Source organism: Peromyscus maniculatus, chromosome 8, assembly GCF_049852395.1.
Source record: "Peromyscus maniculatus bairdii isolate BWxNUB_F1_BW_parent chromosome 8, HU_Pman_BW_mat_3.1, whole genome shotgun sequence".
Classification (NCBI taxonomy): domain Eukaryota; kingdom Metazoa; phylum Chordata; class Mammalia; order Rodentia; family Cricetidae; genus Peromyscus; species Peromyscus maniculatus.
In genome coordinates, this window is record NC_134859.1 from 73,353,929 (window position 1) to 73,372,365 (window position 18,437).

Consider the following 18,437-nt stretch of genomic DNA (forward strand, 5'->3'; position numbering starts at 1 on the left):
GATCCAAAACAGGTTTGAGGGGTTTTTGTTTGTTTTGTTTTCTTTTGGTTTTTTAGGTGCTTTTCAATTTGAGAGAAATTTAAGGACAGTCTCGAGGTGAATGGTTGGGGCTGAAAATAGTGGATTCAGTCACACCAGTGACTTTGGCAAAATAGCCTAGAGGTCAGATAGTGACAGGCCAAAAGACAAATATCACCCGGGTCCCTTCAACTAACCTCCCACGAAACACTTCATTTCAGGAATCCTGTTATTTACTTGGTGTGTTAGATTTTCCAGAAGGACTTTTTGTTTCTTTTTCTGTTTTACCCCACCCCGTCCTTCTCTTGTTTGTTTTGTTGTTTTTTTTTTCCGAGGCAGGGTTTCTCCGTGTAGTTTTGGTGCCTGTCCTGGAGTTCGCGCTGTAGACCAGGCTGGCCTCGAATTCAATGAGATCCACCTGCCCCTGCCTCTCGAGTGCTGGGATTTAAGGCGTGTGCCACCACCGGCGGGAGAGAGGGCTCAGCCGTTAAAGGCTAGGCTCACAACCAAAAATACAAAGGGGTTTCTAAATCTATTTCCATCGCCTCACACACTCCCCGGCGCTTCTGATATCCGGCTCTGGCACGAACTAGTGCGCCCTGCCCACTTCAGGGTTGGAACCTGAATCCAGGTCACTCACAACCTCTCGCCCAGCCAGCCCAGTGAGTCTGGAGTGGTTTGCAACACGCAGCCAGAAGCCCGGTCCTTCTCGTCTGACCGCGGCTCCGGGCATGGGCCCTGCAACCTCGGTCAGAGCCCCGCCGCCGAAGCGGGCTCCCGAACCTACTCATTCTTAACCACAAATCCTGCAGGACTCCGAGGAGTGTGACCGATTACAAATTCACGCAAGACGTGACGGCCATGCAGACTTAATTTAGTGCATACATCTGCCACTTGGCCTCTCGCAGAACAGCAGCAGCGGCATCACAGCGGGGCGGAGCCAGAGTGCTTAGAGGCACCGCCCTTCCTCCTCCCACTCCAGGTGGGGGCGGGGCCAGGGTGCTCAGGGCGGGGCCTAAAGGCTCCCTTCTCCGCCCGGAGAGGGCGGGGCCGCGGGCGCGCGCGGGGCGGGGCCTGAGGGCTCCCTTCTCCGCCCGGAGAGGGCGGGGCCTAAGAGCGCCCTCCTCCAGCCGGCGGGGGCGTGGCTTGGCGGAGGCGGGGCGCGCACGACGACGTCTGGGGAGCGCGCGCGCCGCCGCGGGGCCAGGCGGAGTGTCGGTGCTGCTGGTGGCGTCCGAGGTTGAAGGCTTGGCGAGAAAGGCTTGTGGCGGCGTGTCGGGCTGTTGGTATTGTGGCTGCCGAGGCCACCCGCTCCTGGTCATGAGAGGTCAGGCCTGGGAGGGGCGGTGAGGCGGAGGGTTTCCGGGAAGAAGAGCCGAGGTTCGGACGTGGGTGGGAAACTCGGTCTTCGCGGATTCCGGAAGAGTTGGCGTTTACTTTTCTTTCTCCCTTTTCCCTTCTCTTGTTTATGTGTGAAGGAGGGCAGGAGGGTAGTTGTTTTTGTTGCTGTTTTAATAGCAGAGACACAAACTGTCCCGTCCCAAGTCGCTCTTCCGAGAGTGTGGAGATAGAGTCGCCGAGGCTTCGGAGCCTGGCCGAAACGTCACACTGTAACTGCACGGCGCCTGAGCAAGCCCCGGCCGCTGCTTGCACCCTCGCGGGGGAAACGCGAGAGGCCCGGCCGTGTGGGCTCTGCGTTTCGTCAGGCAGGCGTGTGACTCTAGCACCCTCGTCCGAGATAACACTGGATCACGGAGGGATCTTGCCCTGCCCACAGCCTCCCCTCAGACACCCCTTTCCCCCCCGCCGCACACCGCCCATGGTGGCATTTTTATTCAAGAAGCTAACTCCTTATTCAGACTAAAGCATCACTTAGCAGTTACATGATGACTCCCCATAAGGACCCCATTTCAAAGATATTTGAGTAACATTCTTTTGGGGAGTAACACTATTAATTACTGAAAACCTTATTAGGTTTGGGAAGGCTTTTTCACATTAAAAGGAAATGTGTAGGTCACCCAAATGAAATGTTTTATCTTTTGATGCTTCATAAGGCACTGATTTTTTTCCTTCTAAGCATTAGTGAATCTTTGTGTTACATTTAGTGTGTGTGTGTGTGTGTGTGTGTGTGTGTGTGTCAGAGGACAACTTGTGGGAGTCACTTCCGTTCCTTCTACCATCTGGGATCCGGGAATTAACTCAGATCAGCAGACTTGACTAAGCTAGAGGTACCTTTACGCACTGAGCCACCTCAACTACCCTTAGCAAACTTTTTTTTTGGGGGGGGGGGGTTTCGAGACAGGGTCTCTTTGTAGTTCTGGTGCCTGTCCTGGATCTCGCTCCGTAGCCCAGGCTGGCCTCGAAGTCACAGAGATCCGCGTGGCTCTGCCTCCCGAGTGCTGGGATTAAAGCACTCAAGCTTTGACTCAAAGCTATCCGACTTCTTAGTGTGGGCTCTACCGTAGAGTACGTACACCTACATGTTCAGTGTGAGTACTGCTACTCACAGTGGTGTCTGCTGGGCACCCATTCTTTGACTGTTGGCTGATGTCTTTTGGCATTAGAGAAGACAAAACATCTACAGTGCAAAAGTAGTTCACTAAATATGCTTTGTATTTTAAGTAACCCCTAAATAAGTTCAAAAACTCACTGGTTTGCCAAGTTGACGTTGGGACTGGGGTAGGGACAGCAGAGCCTTGGCAGTATTGAAGCAGAGATTGAAGAAGTGGTATGATGGCAGACTGGAAGTCCATCTGTGACTATCAACTAACTACTCCTTTAGTGAATCAAGGACACCTAATGAACAATACGCTGCTTGTGATGAACTGTTAACTTAGAATGCGTTTGCTCTTTGATTTTATTTTTAAGGAGAAAGAGTCCTGAAGCAGAGACATCTTAGAGAACAAATATTCAAGGACCATGCAAGCCAGCTGTAACCAACTGCACAATCCTCCAGGCACTGCAAGTGATGAAGATGCCTCCGCCTCCCAGTGTGTTCACTCATCACGATCCACAGCAGGGTCTTCCTTTCATCCTGGAGACGTACATATCCAGATAAACTCCGGACCTAAAGAATATCCCGAAGACCCGAGCTCTAGAAATCCAAGGTCTGCTGTCTGTAACTGTGCCCACGGATGTGCACATGGTCGTTTCCGCAGTCACTCCCACAGCGAAGCAAGGCCACCTGAGGACTTTGCCACAGAGTCCGGAGAACATGGAAGTGGCTCCTTCTCAGAATTCCGCTATCTCTTCAAGTGGTTGCAAAAAAGTCTTCCTTATATTTTGATTCTGGGTGTTAAACTTGTGATGCAGCATATAACAGGTAGGACATGATAAAACACTGACTAAATTGCTGAATTCAGTTTCTCTTTTTACTGACAATTTTAACCTGTATTTTGGTTGCTAGCTTTTAAATTTATGTTTTAATTTATTTTATTAGCATATATAATCTTGTTTTTTTCTTTTCTTTCAATTAACTAGAACTTATTTTCTAACAGGAATTTCTCTTGGCATTGGGCTGCTAACAACGTTTATGTATGCAAACAAAAGCATTGTAAATCAGGTTTTTCTAAGAGTAAGTATAAAAAGCAACTAAATTATTAATTGCTTCTCTCTACAGAGTTAGAGATAACTTTGAGAGAAATAGAACTCTCAAGAAGACTAGAAAGTAACAGGATAAGTTGTGATATCCACTACATGCTTAATTTTGTTTTCTGAATGACTTGGAAGAGTTACTTTTGTTGTTTGGGTCCTAATAAAGACAACGTAGACAAGAGGGTTAGACTTAGATGACACTATTGGATCTAGTTTGGCAAGGGCCTTTGTACTTTATGAGTTCATTGGAACAAACTAAGTAGTATAATATCATTAAAAACTTTAGTTAATGTACCATAAGATTGAATATAAGTAAAATGGAGCATTGAATACATGGGCACTGGGTGTTTTAGGTGTCTGTCTGTGTGAGACAGGGTCTCACTATGTAGCTCTGGCTGTCCTGACCTCAAACTCAGAGTCCACGTGCCTCTGCCTTCTGAGTGCTAGGATTAAAGGCGTGCCATACCATGAATTAAAAAAAAAAATTAAGCCCAATTTTTCTAGTAATATAAAAGTTTTAGTCATATAAATTAGAAAAAATTCCAAGAGTCTATAGCATTTTACATTTTACCTTATGAGCACTTTCTAAGAAGGGATCATATCCGGGACTTTACAGTATAGCCTAGTAACAAAAATTTAGTGCATAGTTTAAAACTAGCACAGGTTAATGCTGGGCATGGTGGTTGTGTTCATGTAATCCCAGCACTGGGGAAGGTGAGTAGGAGGATTGCCTTGAATTCAGAGTCCATCTGGAATGTGTAGTGAGTACCAGTGCTACAGAGTGAGACCTCGTCTTCAGAAAATAAAGTAAATAAATGATAAAAATATTAGTACAAGGTTAGGCATGGTATCACGTGACTTTAGTCCCAGTACTCAGGAGGCAGAAGCAGTCAGATCTGGACAGCCAAGGTTACACAGAGAGACCATGTCTCAAAAAAAAAAAAAAAAAATATATATATATATATATATATATATATATATATATATATATATTAGTACAAGGTTAATTTCTTTAATGTTATAAATCTTGCCTATACATAATGAGGTGTCTTTCTTATGTCTGCCTTATCCACACAGTTCAGAGGCAGTTTTATATCGTATCAGTGGACTGGTGTTTTGACTGGCAGGAAAGTCAGGTGAAGAATTTACCACATGGAGCATCATGTTAGTGCTCAAAAAGTTGTCCAGTTTTTGGATTAGGATTGTCAACTGTAAAACTTTGAATTAAACTAGTAATTAAAACTTGAATTTCAAAGATCAAAATTATTGCATATTTATGAACTGATTTACTTACGTGCATTTTTTTAAATTTCTGCTTTGTGGAAGAGGTGAAGATTGCTTCGTGCAGGTCCTTTATGTCAGTGTGGAAATTTGCTTCTTTGACTTCTCGGTCTTGTGTTTTTAGAGGCTTTGTGGGGGTAGTGGTTTGAAACAGGGTCTCTCTACACAGTCCTGGCTGTCCTGGAACTCTGTGTAGAACAGGCTGACCTCAAACTCACAGAGATCCGCCTGCCTCTGCCCAGCTTGTATTTTTAAGTTTTGTTTAGAGTTTTGTTAATTAAGGACTAATTAACAAAAACCGTGGTTATGATAATGAACAATCTAGCAGGTAGTTGGTATTGTATTAAGAATAATCTAAAAAACATTCTAAGGTAATAAATTGATCAAGTGAAAAGATATTTAATAGTACTAGTAATTCTGGCCTAACACAACACTTAAATAAATTACAAACTTGTCTCTTTTTCAGGAACGGTCATCAAAGATTCAGTGTGCTTGGTTATTGGTGTTCCTGGCAGGTTCTTCTGTTCTTTTATATTACTCCTTTCATTCTCAATCACTTTATTACAGGTAATTAGAGATCCTAGTATATTTGCTGCCTATCATTTATTCCATGGCACTTGACCGTATCTTACTTGCACATGCTGCTTATTAGAGTTCAGTTTTTACTTGTCTCCGTTCATGACTGACAGGTGTAACTTACAGACTTGTTTCCCCAGTACCTTGGCACATAGCATGTGCCCAGTAAATACTTTTTGATAGGTGGATTTTGTTTGCTGTTTGTGAGACAAGATCTCACTGTGTAGTCCAGGGTGCCCTCCAACTTGCAGTCCTCCTGCCTCAGCCTCTTGCATGCTGAACATACAGGTGTGTGCCATTCACAGTTTTAATCAGTGTTTATTTAGTACCATTAGGTGTTGTTATCAACCTTTTGTTTCTAAAAATGAGTCATTAAAACACATGTTGAGATGCATTTTCATGTCAGATATTCTGAACTTCCAGCTTTAATCAGATAATTAGAAGGCCTGGGTTCAGTGTAATTGATATGGACAAATCTGGGCTGTAATGAGGCAGAGAGAGTGTGAAACAATGACCTCTGGGGCTGGAAATACAGCTGCATGGTTAAGAGCATTTCCAGAGGAAACTCCAGCTCAGGGGCTCTGAGCCATCTGACACCATCTGTTGACTCCACAAGCACCTGCACACACATCCCATGCTACAACACACACACATACTTTTAAATTTGGTGTTTCCAGAATATGTTTAGTACATAAAAAATCATGATGTCGGGCAGCGGTATGACATGCCTTTAACCCCAGCCCTCAGAGGCAGAGCCAGGCAGATCTCGGTGAGTTCGAGGCCAGCCTGGTGTACAGAGTGAGATCCAGAACAGGCACCAAAACTACACAGAGAAACCCTGTCTTCAAAAACAAACAAACAAACAAACAAACAAACAAACAAAATCCTAAGACTGGCTGGGCATAGCCTATAACCCCAATGAGGCCTGGTAACATAGTGATTACCCTGTCTGTAAGAACACACAAAACAAAAGGAGCTCACAGACACAAAACCAACCAGGGAAAGTTTAGATGGAGAAAAGGGCTGGCCCCAGGCATGAAAGGAGGACCTACATCCCTGACTTAGAGCTACTGTAGGAGTGTTTTGTTAGATGCCAGAACGAACAGATGAGGGCTATCATTTGGTGGTAGAGCACTTAACTATTTCATGAAACTTGTAAAATACTGCAGCAAACTTAAAACCTTTGCCGCCACTTTACATTTGTATATTGTTTTTCTCTCGGCAGCTTAATTTTCTTAAATCCTACACTGGACCAGTTGAGCTTCTGGGAAGTTCTTTGGATTGTTGGAATTACAGACTTCATTCTGAAGTTCTTCTTCATGGGTTTAAAATGCCTAATTTTATTGGTGCCTTCTTTCATCATGCCTTTTAAATCAAAGGTAAGTAACTAATGCTTACTGGAATGATGTTAGCAAAACCTACTAATGCCAGTTAAATGTCTCTTAGTTTAGAAGCCAGAAGAGGGCATCAAATACATTTGAGTGCCTAATGTGGGTGTTGGAAACCTAACTCAGGTCCTCTGGAAGAGCAAGAAGTGCTCTTAACTGTAGAGCCATCTCTCCAACACATAAATAACCTAATTTTAAGTACCTTCATTACCTCTGCCTGGCAACCATTTGCTCAAGTACTTGAACTGAAAATACTAACTTAATTGGCTAGAATCAGGATTACATTTATTTCTGGGATAATTGAAAACTCAATCTTCACATTATAAAACAAATTTATAATTCTGTTTTGGCCCAAGTCATTGCCAACTGATAAAGTGACTACATAAGCAGTCACTCAGTGGGTGACAATGGTATGTGTTAGTCAATTTGAGTTTGTCAGTGTTAATCATAACTCTGAAATATAATTTTATGTGATTAGTGTATTATACTCATGATGTTCTCTTTCCCATATTAAATTTCTGCTCTATGTTTAATACCTTGGGTAGCTGCATTTATTTCTTTTTTCTTGCTTTTTTAGGGTTACTGGTACATGCTTTTAGAAGAATTATGTCAGTATTACCGAATTTTTGTCCCCATACCAGTTTGGTTTCGGTACCTTATAAGCTATGGGGAATTTGGTAATGTGTCTAGATGGAGTCTTGGGATATTGCTGGCTTTACTCTACCTCATACTAAAAGTGAGTATATTATAGCCCTGGCAGTGTAACTCTTCTGATTACTGATTTTTATATTACTACTAAGTTCCTTAAATTTTATGTTCATATCACTACTTGAAAATAATGGCAGACTCTTTATCTATTCAGAAATATAGAGCTGGCACACACCTGTAATCCCAGCTACAAAGGAGGCTGAGGCAGGAGAATCATGAGTTTGCCAGTGTTGGCAACCTACCAAGACCTTGCCTCAGTAGAGAGAGATCCAGAAAGGGTAGGAGAAAGACCCTAGTGGTCTGGGGAACTAACTGCAATGGTTCTTGTTATGCTGCTCAGGGTGCCTTGGCCTCCTGAGCAGCCAAGATTAAAAGTACCTGCCACCATGCCAAGTTCTGTCTCTGTTTTGTTGAGTCACAGAGTAGACTTATATATATATGTGGTATCTAAGGAGATGAGTAGAAAACACACAAATCCCTAACAGTACCATTTGTGATACACATAGTTCTCAAACCTGTGGAGTAGCTTGCTCTCTTCCCCATATGCCAAGTCTCAACTTAGTACTTTATCAATCTTTTTGTTTTGTTTTGTTTTGTTTTGTTTTATTTTTCAAGACAGGGTTTCTCTGTGTAGTTCTATGAAACTTTGTGTGTGTGTGTGCATTGGGGAGGTTGAGACGGGATCTCACTATGTACCTCTGGCTGTCCTGGAACTCATGTAGACCAATGAAACTTTTTGGTTTTCTGAGACAGGGTTTCTCTGTGTATCCCTGGCTGTCCAAGAACTCATTGTGTAGACCAGGCTGGCCTCAAACTCAAAGATGCTCCTGCTTCTGCCTCCCAAGTGCTGGGATTAAAGGTGTGCGCCATCACGTCCTAGTGAAATTTTCACGTCTAAATGCCAAGAGTATTTGAATCAAATGAAGTTGATGCCCCCCTTTATTATTTTGTATATGAGTGATTTCCCTGTATTTATGTTTGTGCATCACATGAATGCAGTGCCCTTAGAGGCCTAAAAAGGGTGGAGTTACAGATGGTTGAGAGCCTCTCTCTGGGTGCCAAGTGGGTGCTGAGGATGGACTGGAAGAGCTAGCTTTAACTGCTAGCCTCCTGCAGTGTCTTTGACATAGGCTTATTTGTCTTACATTGTAGCTCCAGGTTAAGAGGTGGCTCAGCTCTATGCACTCATTTATTAAACTTGAAATGACTTATAGTTGGAGGACTAGCTGTGGCATACAGTGGATATTAGGTTAGGTGGGAGCTTTGGTCTTTAGATTTAGCACACATAGGTTTGGCGTTAATAAACTGTCTCTTCTCCTTTCAGCTTTTGGACCTATTTGGACATCTGAGAACTTTCAGACAGGTTTTGCGAGTATTTTTTACACGACCAGTAAGTACTTTTTACCAGTTTTATCAAAGAAGTTCAGGGGACGTTTCTCTTCTACTTTGAGATTGTTTTCTAATATTTTGGCACTTGGGGCTGTAACGATTTAGCAATTTTAATTCCATGAGCAGTTTCTTAAATTTCACTGCCCACCAGTTAACTACAGTGCTTATGTATCTGAATGCCTGTTTGCCCTTTCAATGTCTTTTGTTATTCTGGACCTGAGGCTCAGTGGTAGACACTTAGCATAGCCTGTACTAGAAGCACACAGCAAATAATTCAGCCCCTGGACATCTTTTAGGATTTATAATTATACTTTAAAAGCCGTGTTATGGACTTCTGTTCCTTTTCCTTTTTTAATCCACAGATGTTTCCTTTGTATATTTTCATTAACACTTTCCCTGTTCCACTTTCATGAAAACACTTGAGTATAGTTTTATTTTGAGGATGACTCAATAAAAATCATGTCCCTGTAGTTTTCTTACTAAGGGAAATTTCCTCTTACTCAATTCTGCATTAGAAAATGAAGTTTTCTAGGCAAGCACTCTACCAACAGCTGTGTCTCCAGCTCATATTTTTTAGGAGGAGGAAAATGGATAGGCAGGGAAGAGCCCTGGATTAATCCCAGGATTAAGTTAAGGGCCAGCCTGAGTAATTTAACAATAAAGTCTGAGCCGGGTGGCAGTGGCGCACGCCTTTGATCCCAGCAGAGCCAGGCAGATCTCTGAGTTCGAGGCCAGCCTGGTCTACAGAGTGAGATCCAGGACAGCCACCAAAACTATACCGAGAAACCCTGTCTCGAAAAACAAAACAAAAAATTTAAAAAATAAATAATAAAATCTGAAACAAAACAAGTAAAAGGAAAAAATTATCTACAGAGTAGTTCAGACTAACTGGCCAAGGTACCTTTTCTTTAAGCAAATGCTAGCTGGGTGTGGTGGTGCACGCCTTTAATCCCAGCATTCAAGAGGCAGAGGAAGACTAATCTCTGTGAATTCAAGGCTAGCATGATCTACATAGTGAGTTTAAGGACAGCCAGGGCTACATAATGAAACCCTGCTGACACACAACAAAAAGAAAGTAAAAAATAAAATGAAATTCAGAGTTTAGCTTTTAAGTTAATTCAGTTGATGGTTGTAAGCATCAGCCGTTTCACTTAGTTGAATCTAGTAAGATTAGTGCTAAAAATAACCTCAAGAAAATGCCCTGTGAGCTGTGGGTGTAACTCATAGCCTGTTTGCCTAGCACATGTGTGAGGCCCTAGGTTCAGTACCTATCAGAAGAGACAAACTATTAAACACCTTCATTGTTTTCTTCAATGTGAGACAGAGAGAGGGAATCAGTTACTGATACAATTTATTCCTGAGTCTCCCTGAGAGACCCTGAGTACATATATGCATACATGTCAGGGTCAGTCTTCATTTAAAGGGATTCTCCAAACCACAAAAATGGTTGGTGCCTGGAACTGGCTGTATAGACCAGGCTAGCCTCAAACTCAGAGATCCATCTGCCTCTGCCTCCACCTCTCCACCCTACAAAAATGATACTCTAAAAACTTCCCAGCATAACTATCTGCAGGGTATTCTTCTAACTAGGGCTTTATTGAAGGGAAATTGACATCGAGACCATCTAAACAGTATCTAGACCTGATTCTGAAATCTGTATTAGCAGTTTGAAACTTTTTAAATTTTATCCTTGAGTTTTGGTTTGATTTTGTTAGCCCACCATAACTAAGACCCATCTTGCTTTATCCATGACAGCACCAGTGTTGTTCACCACCTTTCCCTTTCATATCTACAGAGAGCTTTCACTGTTCTTAATTATCATGTATGGCTAATGATTAAACCCTGCTGACTTTAGTAAAAAAGCCAAGATCTTAAAGAACTCAAACTACTTTTAGGACTTTAGAATAAATTCTCTTTAGTATGTCTGATGTCTGGGCCTACTAAATCAATCTCCAGTGTGGAACACAAACTTTTTACTTATTTTTTATTGGCATAGTACTGGGGATCGAGCCCTGGGTCTTGCACATGTGTTACCACTGAGGTATACCCCGGCCAGTTACGTATTTCAAAACCAAACTCTCCACAGGAACTACTTCTAATGGAATTTGTTTTCATAGAGTTATGGAGTGCCTGCCAGCAAGAGACAGTGTTCAGATGCGGATGGTATTTGTTCAATATGTCAAGCTGAATTTCAGAAGCCAGTTCTTCTCCTTTGTCAGGTAAGATTTCTAAGCAAACTATATACAGCCTGTTTCCGTGACTTGTGAAAATTATGTTTATGTTTGTTATATGGCAATGAAAGTAATATTTAGTGGAAGGTTACATTCCAGGCACATACTGGTCATGTATTCAGGATGGAAGGATGCGGTAGATCGTCTAAATCATCCCCCAAATGTTTTGATTTTTGTGCAGAGGAGCATATAAAAGGGGGGAGGGGGAGTAATTTGGTTAGCAGCTTAGATACCAGATTCTATTTCTAACTGGATAACTAGATACCAGGTTCTATTTCTAACTGGATCAGTGGCAGCATTTGTTACTAAATATGTAGGGCTCCTCGCCATATTTCATAGTGACTACTACTAAGTTACCATTAAGCAGGTAAGTGATCATACTTAAAAGGCAGCATACCCTGCTGCCTTTAAGGCGAAGAGTCAGAACTTGTAATGAGTGGCTCTACCATTAAAAGTCATTTTCTCATTTGTAAACTGCTGGGACTGATGCTCTCTAAAATCCTTTACAACTTTAAAGAATGGGATCCTCTAGAGTGTTACATATAAGATCTGGTTCTTCATTCCCTTACAGCATATATTCTGTGAAGAGTGCATTACCTTATGGTTTAATAGAGAGAAAACATGTCCACTGTGCAGAACTGTGATTTCAGATCGTGTAAACAAATGGAAAGATGGAGCCACTTCATCGCACCTGCAGATGTACTAAGTTGTACAAACTATTAAGGCAACAAAACACTAATTTTACCTGAATATGGTAACTATTGATAAAGGCATCATAATTGATTTCCAGGAGTAGAAAAAATGTTTCCAGATGGTTTTAGGGTATCACGAGACATGTTTGTAGTTCAATTTCTCAAAGATTAAGTTCAAGAGCCCTGCATTTTTAAAGTATATATTAAACTTAGTAAGTATGCAACATTTATTCCACTTATTTGACAGATAATTGCAGTGTTAAATTGGAAATGGGTTTTCTTGTCAATAATACCGAAACAGCAATTAGAAACTAGGGGTGCAGGTACTGTTTCCTGACATGGTTTTCAGAATAAAGACTTTGCATAATATTTTAAGATACATAGTATCTGAAACAATTTTCTTCATCAGATTTTTATAATTCCCATTCTAAAAATGCTTAAATTTTTCATAAAATTGTATTTTTAAATGAAAGTTCTAAATGCTATATTTTACCTATAACAATCACATTTTCTAAGTGAAGATTTATTGAGGATGATATATTTTAATACTGTATTATGTGCTATGACTAGTAGTGAGAATAAATGATTTAGATCATTCACCTTGTGGACCTCATATGTGCTTCTTGCCATCACCTGCACTGTTCACGGTCTTGTGTAATAGCTTGAAATAACTATTCAAATGATTTGCACAGGGGCTGGAGATGTAGCTTGGAAGTTTTACAATCACCATTAGCTGGGATAGAAAAGCTTGCACTCAAGGGGTGTGCTAGAGCTGCTCAGTGTGCACTCTGTCCTGGCTGAATTCTACACTGAGGAGGGGGGAAAGCAGGAGCCTGCACTCAAGGGGTGTGCTAGAGCTGCTCAGTGTGCACTCTGTGCTGGCTGAATTCTACACTGAGGAGAAGGGGAAGCAGGAGCCTGCACTCAAGGGGTGTGCTAGAGCTGCTCAGTGTGCACGCTGTGCTGGCTGAATTCTACACTGAGGAGAAGGGAAAGCAGGAGCCTGCACTCAAGGGAAGCTGTCAAGACTGGGTAGCATGACTAGTTGTCTCCAGTTGACTTCTGCATGGTAGAAGAGGGAACGAGGCACTTGCTCTTGCTCGTGTTTCCTTGAAGAATCTGAAATCTAAAGGGCTAAAGGGCTGCTACTGCTGAGTTAAGGGGTAGACCCACTTGTCTTCAGTAACAAGGAAGTGAGAGTGGGAAGCAGTTGAGAAGAGGAAGAACACAAACCTGCATTATTAAGACAGGTGTACGCATGGCCTGGTACAGTGGTTCTCACTGTCATGGTAAGCCTGTGGGAGGCGCACTAGGCCATGAAGTCAGGATGCTGTAAGCAAAGCTGCAGCACTAGAAATTAGCATGGATGGGAAACTTATCCAAGATCCTAATACAAATTCATGTTACATCTGAACACACAGTATTTGAAGTAGGGGTCTTAAATCTGTGAGTTTTCTGGAAGTGTAGCTATCCTAGAGGCACTGGATACCCTTCTCTCCTTCCCTCCTCAACAGGGTCTCACTCTGTAGTTCACCATGCCCCGGAACCCAGACAGGCTTGAACTTGCACAATCCTCTGGCCTCAACCTTCCAAATGGTGGGATTTGGAATGAGCAACAGCTTGGATTTCTATGTCGGCGGAAACTACCAGTTTCTTCCTCTCGTGTATATGCATGAAGCCACCATTTCTTCAGTGCTTACGTGACACTCTGGAAACTGTACTGCACAACCTAATAAAGACATGTTAATATATGCTAAAGTATTATAGATTGATTGTAAAGTACCAGTGATTTTCACTTATGGATAGTAGAGCAGTATAAATTATTTCTTTTTGTTTTGTTTTTTCAAGACAGGGTTTCTCTGTGTAGCTTTGTGCCTTTGCTGGAACTCGCTTTGTAGACCAGGCTGGCCTTGAACTCACAGAGATTCGCCTGTCTCTGCCTCCCAAGTGCTGGGATTAAAGGCGTGCGCCACCACTGCCCGGCTTTTTTTTTTTTTTAAAGATTTATTTATTGTGTATACAGTCTTCTGCCTGCATGTACCCATGCAGGCCAGAAGAGGGTGCCAGATCTCATTACGGATGGTTGTGAGCCTCCATGTCCTTGCTGGGAATTGAACTCAGGACCTTTGGAAGAGCAAGCAGTGCTCTTAACCTCTGAGCCATCTCTCCAGCCTGAAATTCTTTCTTTCTTTTTTTTTTTTTTTTTTTTTTTTTTTTTTTTTTTTTGGTTTTTTTTCGAGACAGGGTTTCTCTGTGTAGCTTTGCGCCTTTTCCTGGAACTCACTTGGTAGACCAGGCTGGCCTCGAACTCACAGAGATCCGCCTGCCTCTGCCTCCCGAGTGCTGGGATTAAAGACGAGCACCGCCACCACCGCCCGGCTCGAAATTATTTCTTAAGATACAAATTCACTGCCAGGTGGTAGTAGCACAAACCTTTAGTGAGTTCAGGGCCAGCCTGGTCTACAGAGTTCCATGACAGCCAGGGCTACACAGAGAAACCATGTCTCAAAAAACAAACACAAACAAAAGACAGGCTAAAATGGGGTGGTTCTCAGCAGTTAAGTCAGGTGGTATTGTGTTCCCTGAAATATTGTGCACCCTAATAAACTTATTTGGGGTCAGAGAACAAAACAGCCACAATATTTACATAGAGGATAGGCAGTGGTAGCACACGCCTTTAATCCTAGCATTCCAGAGGCAGAAATCCATGTGTTCAAGGATACAGCCAAGCATGGTGACTCACGCCTTTAATCCCAAGGAGTGAGGCAGAAAGCAGGAAGATATGTAAGGTGTGAGGACCAGAAACTAGAAGCATTTGACTGGTTAAGCATTTGGCTGGTTAAGCATTTGGCTGGTTAAGCTTTTAGGTTTTGAGCAGCACAGTTCAGCTGAGGGCCATTCGGATATGAGGACACAGAGGCTTCCAGTCTGAGGAAACAGGATCAGCTGAGAAGTTGGCCAGGTGAGGTAGCTGTGGCTTGTTCTGTCTCTCTGATCTTCCAGCTTCACCCCAATACCTGGCTCAGGTTTGATTTATTAATAAGACTCTAAGATTCCTGCTACAGTTAAGCATGTGTACTCCTCCTCCAGAGGACCGGAGTTCAGCTCCCAGCCCACACCGGGAGCCTCACAACTGCCTGCAGCTCCAGTGCTCCGGCACCTTTAGCCCTGCAGTCTTGCACGCACACACGCCATAGTTAGAAGGAGTAAAAGTAAATCCTAAAGACAGGGTAACCAGCACATGGAGTGACAGGGAGAGTGACCAAGTGCTCCCGATGAGAGCATGCCAGCACAGCTACTGCCTGTATTGACAAAGGCACGGGAAAAAGCAATCCCCCCACCGTGTAATGCCACGTCCTGTTTTTTTAAACTGAGTATTCAGTCACAGGATATAGAAGCTTACCTACTGAGAATCACTGCCAAGTACCTGAACAAGTTTACTTGGCATTCAAGCATCTTCCTGGCTTTGTGGTGACAACTCCTTTGTGAGACAACGCCTGCATGTTGTCCTCTGGCCTCCACACACATGTAGTGATGCAGGTACATACACAATAGACTTTCTTTTCAATTGAAAACACACACCTTTAATAGCAGGAGGCAAAGGCAGGCAGATCTCTTGAGTTCAAGGCTAGCCTACTCTGCATATTAAGTTCCCAATGACCCAGGACTATATAAAGAAATCTTGTCTCAAAACAAAACCCAGAAAATGTAATAAGGTTATGGCACTCATCAGTAATGAACTGAAACATTTCTCTGCTTCTAACTTCGCTTTCACCTCAAAGGAAGGGAATTAATTCTGTGAATTCAGATCATACCCTCCAAACAATTACAATACCAGCATTAAGAAATGCTAAGGGCTAGAGCAATGGCTTATCAGTTAAGAACACTAACTGCTCTTCCAGAGGACCTGAGTTTGACTCCCAGCACTCACATGGCAGCCAACAACCATCTGTAACTCCAGCTCCAGGGGATCTGATACCCTCTTCTGGCCTATCTGGACACTGTACACATGATGCAGACACACACAAGCAAAATACCCATACACATAAAAAATAAATGTACAAAAAAGAGATAGAGAGATGCCACCATGGATTGAGACTATAGCTCTGTGCTAGAGTTTTTTTTTTTGTTTGTTTGTTTTTTGGAGGGGTTCTTTGTGTAGCTCTGGCTGTCCTGGAATTCCCTCTGTAGACCAGGTTGGCCTCAAACTCAGATCTGCTTGCCTCTGCCTCCCAAAACACTGGGACCAAAGGTATGTGCCACCACACCCAGCAAGAGCTTTTTAGCTTTTCAGATCTGTGATGGTTGTGATTAACAGCTACTACGTGGGTACTAGAAACCAACCCCTGACCTATGGAAGGCACACAAGTGCTTTCTAACTGTGGCGCCACCTCTCCACCCCAGCATTAGAGGTCTCATTTACCCCAGGACCAAACAGAGAGAGATACTACCATATTTTAAAAACTGGTTAACTTCTGGGCTGGCAAGGTTGCTTTCCGCCAAACCCAATGAACTGATTTCAATCTCTGGGACCCACATGGTGGAAGGAGAGAACTGACTTACATATTGTCCTCTGACCTTCAGATGCATGCAGTGGCCTGTGCAAGCCCACAAGCCTATGTATAGTAACTTTTTTAAATATAGCTTCAGCTGGAGAACTTCTGTATACCGTAGTGTGATATAACGGCCTCAGAGATGGTAAGTTACCACCCAAAGTGGCTATCATACACTAGATATGACATTTGCTAAATTTAAGAACTACATTATTTTGTGCATGAATATTACATTATCAAAGGTAGCTATAAGGTGTAGTTAAGCAAACTGTTGATCATTAATATACAAAAAGTATTCCCATGATTTTTATGTGGAGCTAGATTCCACATAGCTTGTTGCATGAGTATTTTTAAAAGCAAACAATTCAAGTATACTCAAAATAACAAAGATGTTTAACATTTACTACATAAAGTCAACACTAAAATTTGTTATATATTTAAATAGCTCTAATTTCTCACGAGAAAATTTTATAACTGATTGTTTCATACAAAAGTAGTTTATTAAATATGAGAACATGAACATATCTAACATGTTAATGAAAAAAATTGTACATCTGTTATGTATACTATAGTAAATATGTATACTAATTTTTCCTCTCAGGTAATAAAAAAATCACTTCTACTTTATGTTCATTCAAATTTTCATTTAATTTCTATTTACATTCATTCAATCTGAAATCAAATTTTCTTAATACAGTAAACTAAATACAAGATGAAAAGCAGAAAAGGTGTTGCCCTCAGAGCACTCCTAATAAGGCAGCTAAAGAACTTATTTAATAGATGCAAAGCCAACTTGGGGTAGAAGCAAACACAGTTTAAAGAGCCAACACTGTCAGAAACCCATCTTTAGATGCTTCTCCAGAGAACCCAGGGAAATACTTGTGCTGTAGTGTTGAGTCCCATGAGGAAAGTACTATATTAACCAGCAACAGACCACAGGTCCTGTGTGACAAATGCCATGACTGTTTTGTCCAGCAAGCTAGTATCTGTTCCTACAATACATGCAGATGTTTGGATATTGAATCTTTTGAGATACTAATCATTTTCAAAGCCTCAAAATCCATTCTTCATAAATTCAACATTTCTCATGAGAATAATCTTTGATCTAGCCCTTGTAAGCGAGGAAATATACAACTAACTGAACAGTTTTAAAAAGATCCTATATTAATTATGATATCCAAGGCTCAAGATATTAATACTAAGATATATTTTGTTTATAGTTGTTACCTATAGTACAGAATGTTGAATTTATGGAGTCTCGCATACGCATCCTCCTTTCCCCAAATCTCAAACTATCTTCTAGTTCAAAAACAGTATGGAAAAAAAAATCCTTGAAGTAAAGATCATAAAAGGGGAAGAAAAAACATAGTTTTCCTAAAGATCTGGTTCAAGTTCAGTAATTAATACACTGTTAATCACAGCTGGTTTATAAATACCAGTTTAGTTATTCTGTAACATTACAAACCTTATAAAACAAATTTAGTAAACTTCAGTTCAGTGAGTACATTTTAATTAAAAAACAGCATGTAGAAAATAAAAAAATATCCTGTAATAGCTGATTTTAAAGAAAATAATCAAGTAATAAAAGAAAAAGCACTTCATCTTTTTTATACACTTACCTGGTATAAGCATGAATGCTCTCTTAGAAACTCAAACTAGTATTGGCATATACTTTAAATTATGCTTCAGTTTTTACAAATAAATACAGAGTAGGCCATATTGCATAGGCGTGTGCTTTCTGTCTGTGACACTCCCGTGACACCTGACATGTTTTCACAGTCATAGTAGGGATATCCATTTATGAAACAATTTCTCAATAAACTTGCCACAGCGTGAGAAATCAATTTCACTTAATAAATGTTGTGATAGAAAAGCTATATATTTGTGTAGATGGAAGGTATATAATTAATGCTTTCTAGGCAAACAAGTTGCAGTATTTGCACTATTGCTGGCAGCACTAATCTGAAAGTTTAACTACGGGGTGGTCACAGTGCACATATTACTAGC

General features: G+C 41.6%; 1 protein-coding gene across 1 annotated transcript; it reads left to right on the forward strand.

Annotated features, from left to right (window-relative positions):
• The first annotated feature begins 1,205 nt into the window (after positions 1 to 1,205).
• Rnft1 (ring finger protein, transmembrane 1) lies at positions 1,206 to 12,476 on the forward strand. Its single transcript, XM_006983192.4, has 9 exons — positions 1,206 to 1,345; positions 2,887 to 3,340; positions 3,516 to 3,592; positions 5,360 to 5,460; positions 6,695 to 6,848; positions 7,435 to 7,593; positions 8,890 to 8,955; positions 11,072 to 11,173; positions 11,757 to 12,476. Exons 2-9 carry the CDS (start codon positions 2,938 to 2,940, stop codon positions 11,889 to 11,891), a joined length of 1,197 nt encoding a protein of 398 aa, XP_006983254.1. The 5' UTR covers positions 1,206 to 1,345; positions 2,887 to 2,937; the 3' UTR covers positions 11,892 to 12,476.
• The last annotated feature ends 5,961 nt before the right edge of the window (positions 12,477 to 18,437 follow it).

Excerpts from the sequence above, each read along its gene's own strand:
- Rnft1 (XM_006983192.4), top strand. The coding sequence starts at position 2,938 with ATGCAAGCCAGCTGTAACCAACTGCACAATCCTCCAGGCACTGCAAGT. Across the intron at positions 3,593-5,359 it reads TAAATCAGGTTTTTCTAAGA|GAACGGTCATCAAAGATTCA; the intron begins GTAAGTATAAAA and ends TCTCTTTTTCAG. Across the intron at positions 7,594-8,889 it reads TACTCTACCTCATACTAAAA|CTTTTGGACCTATTTGGACA; the intron begins GTGAGTATATTA and ends TTCTCCTTTCAG.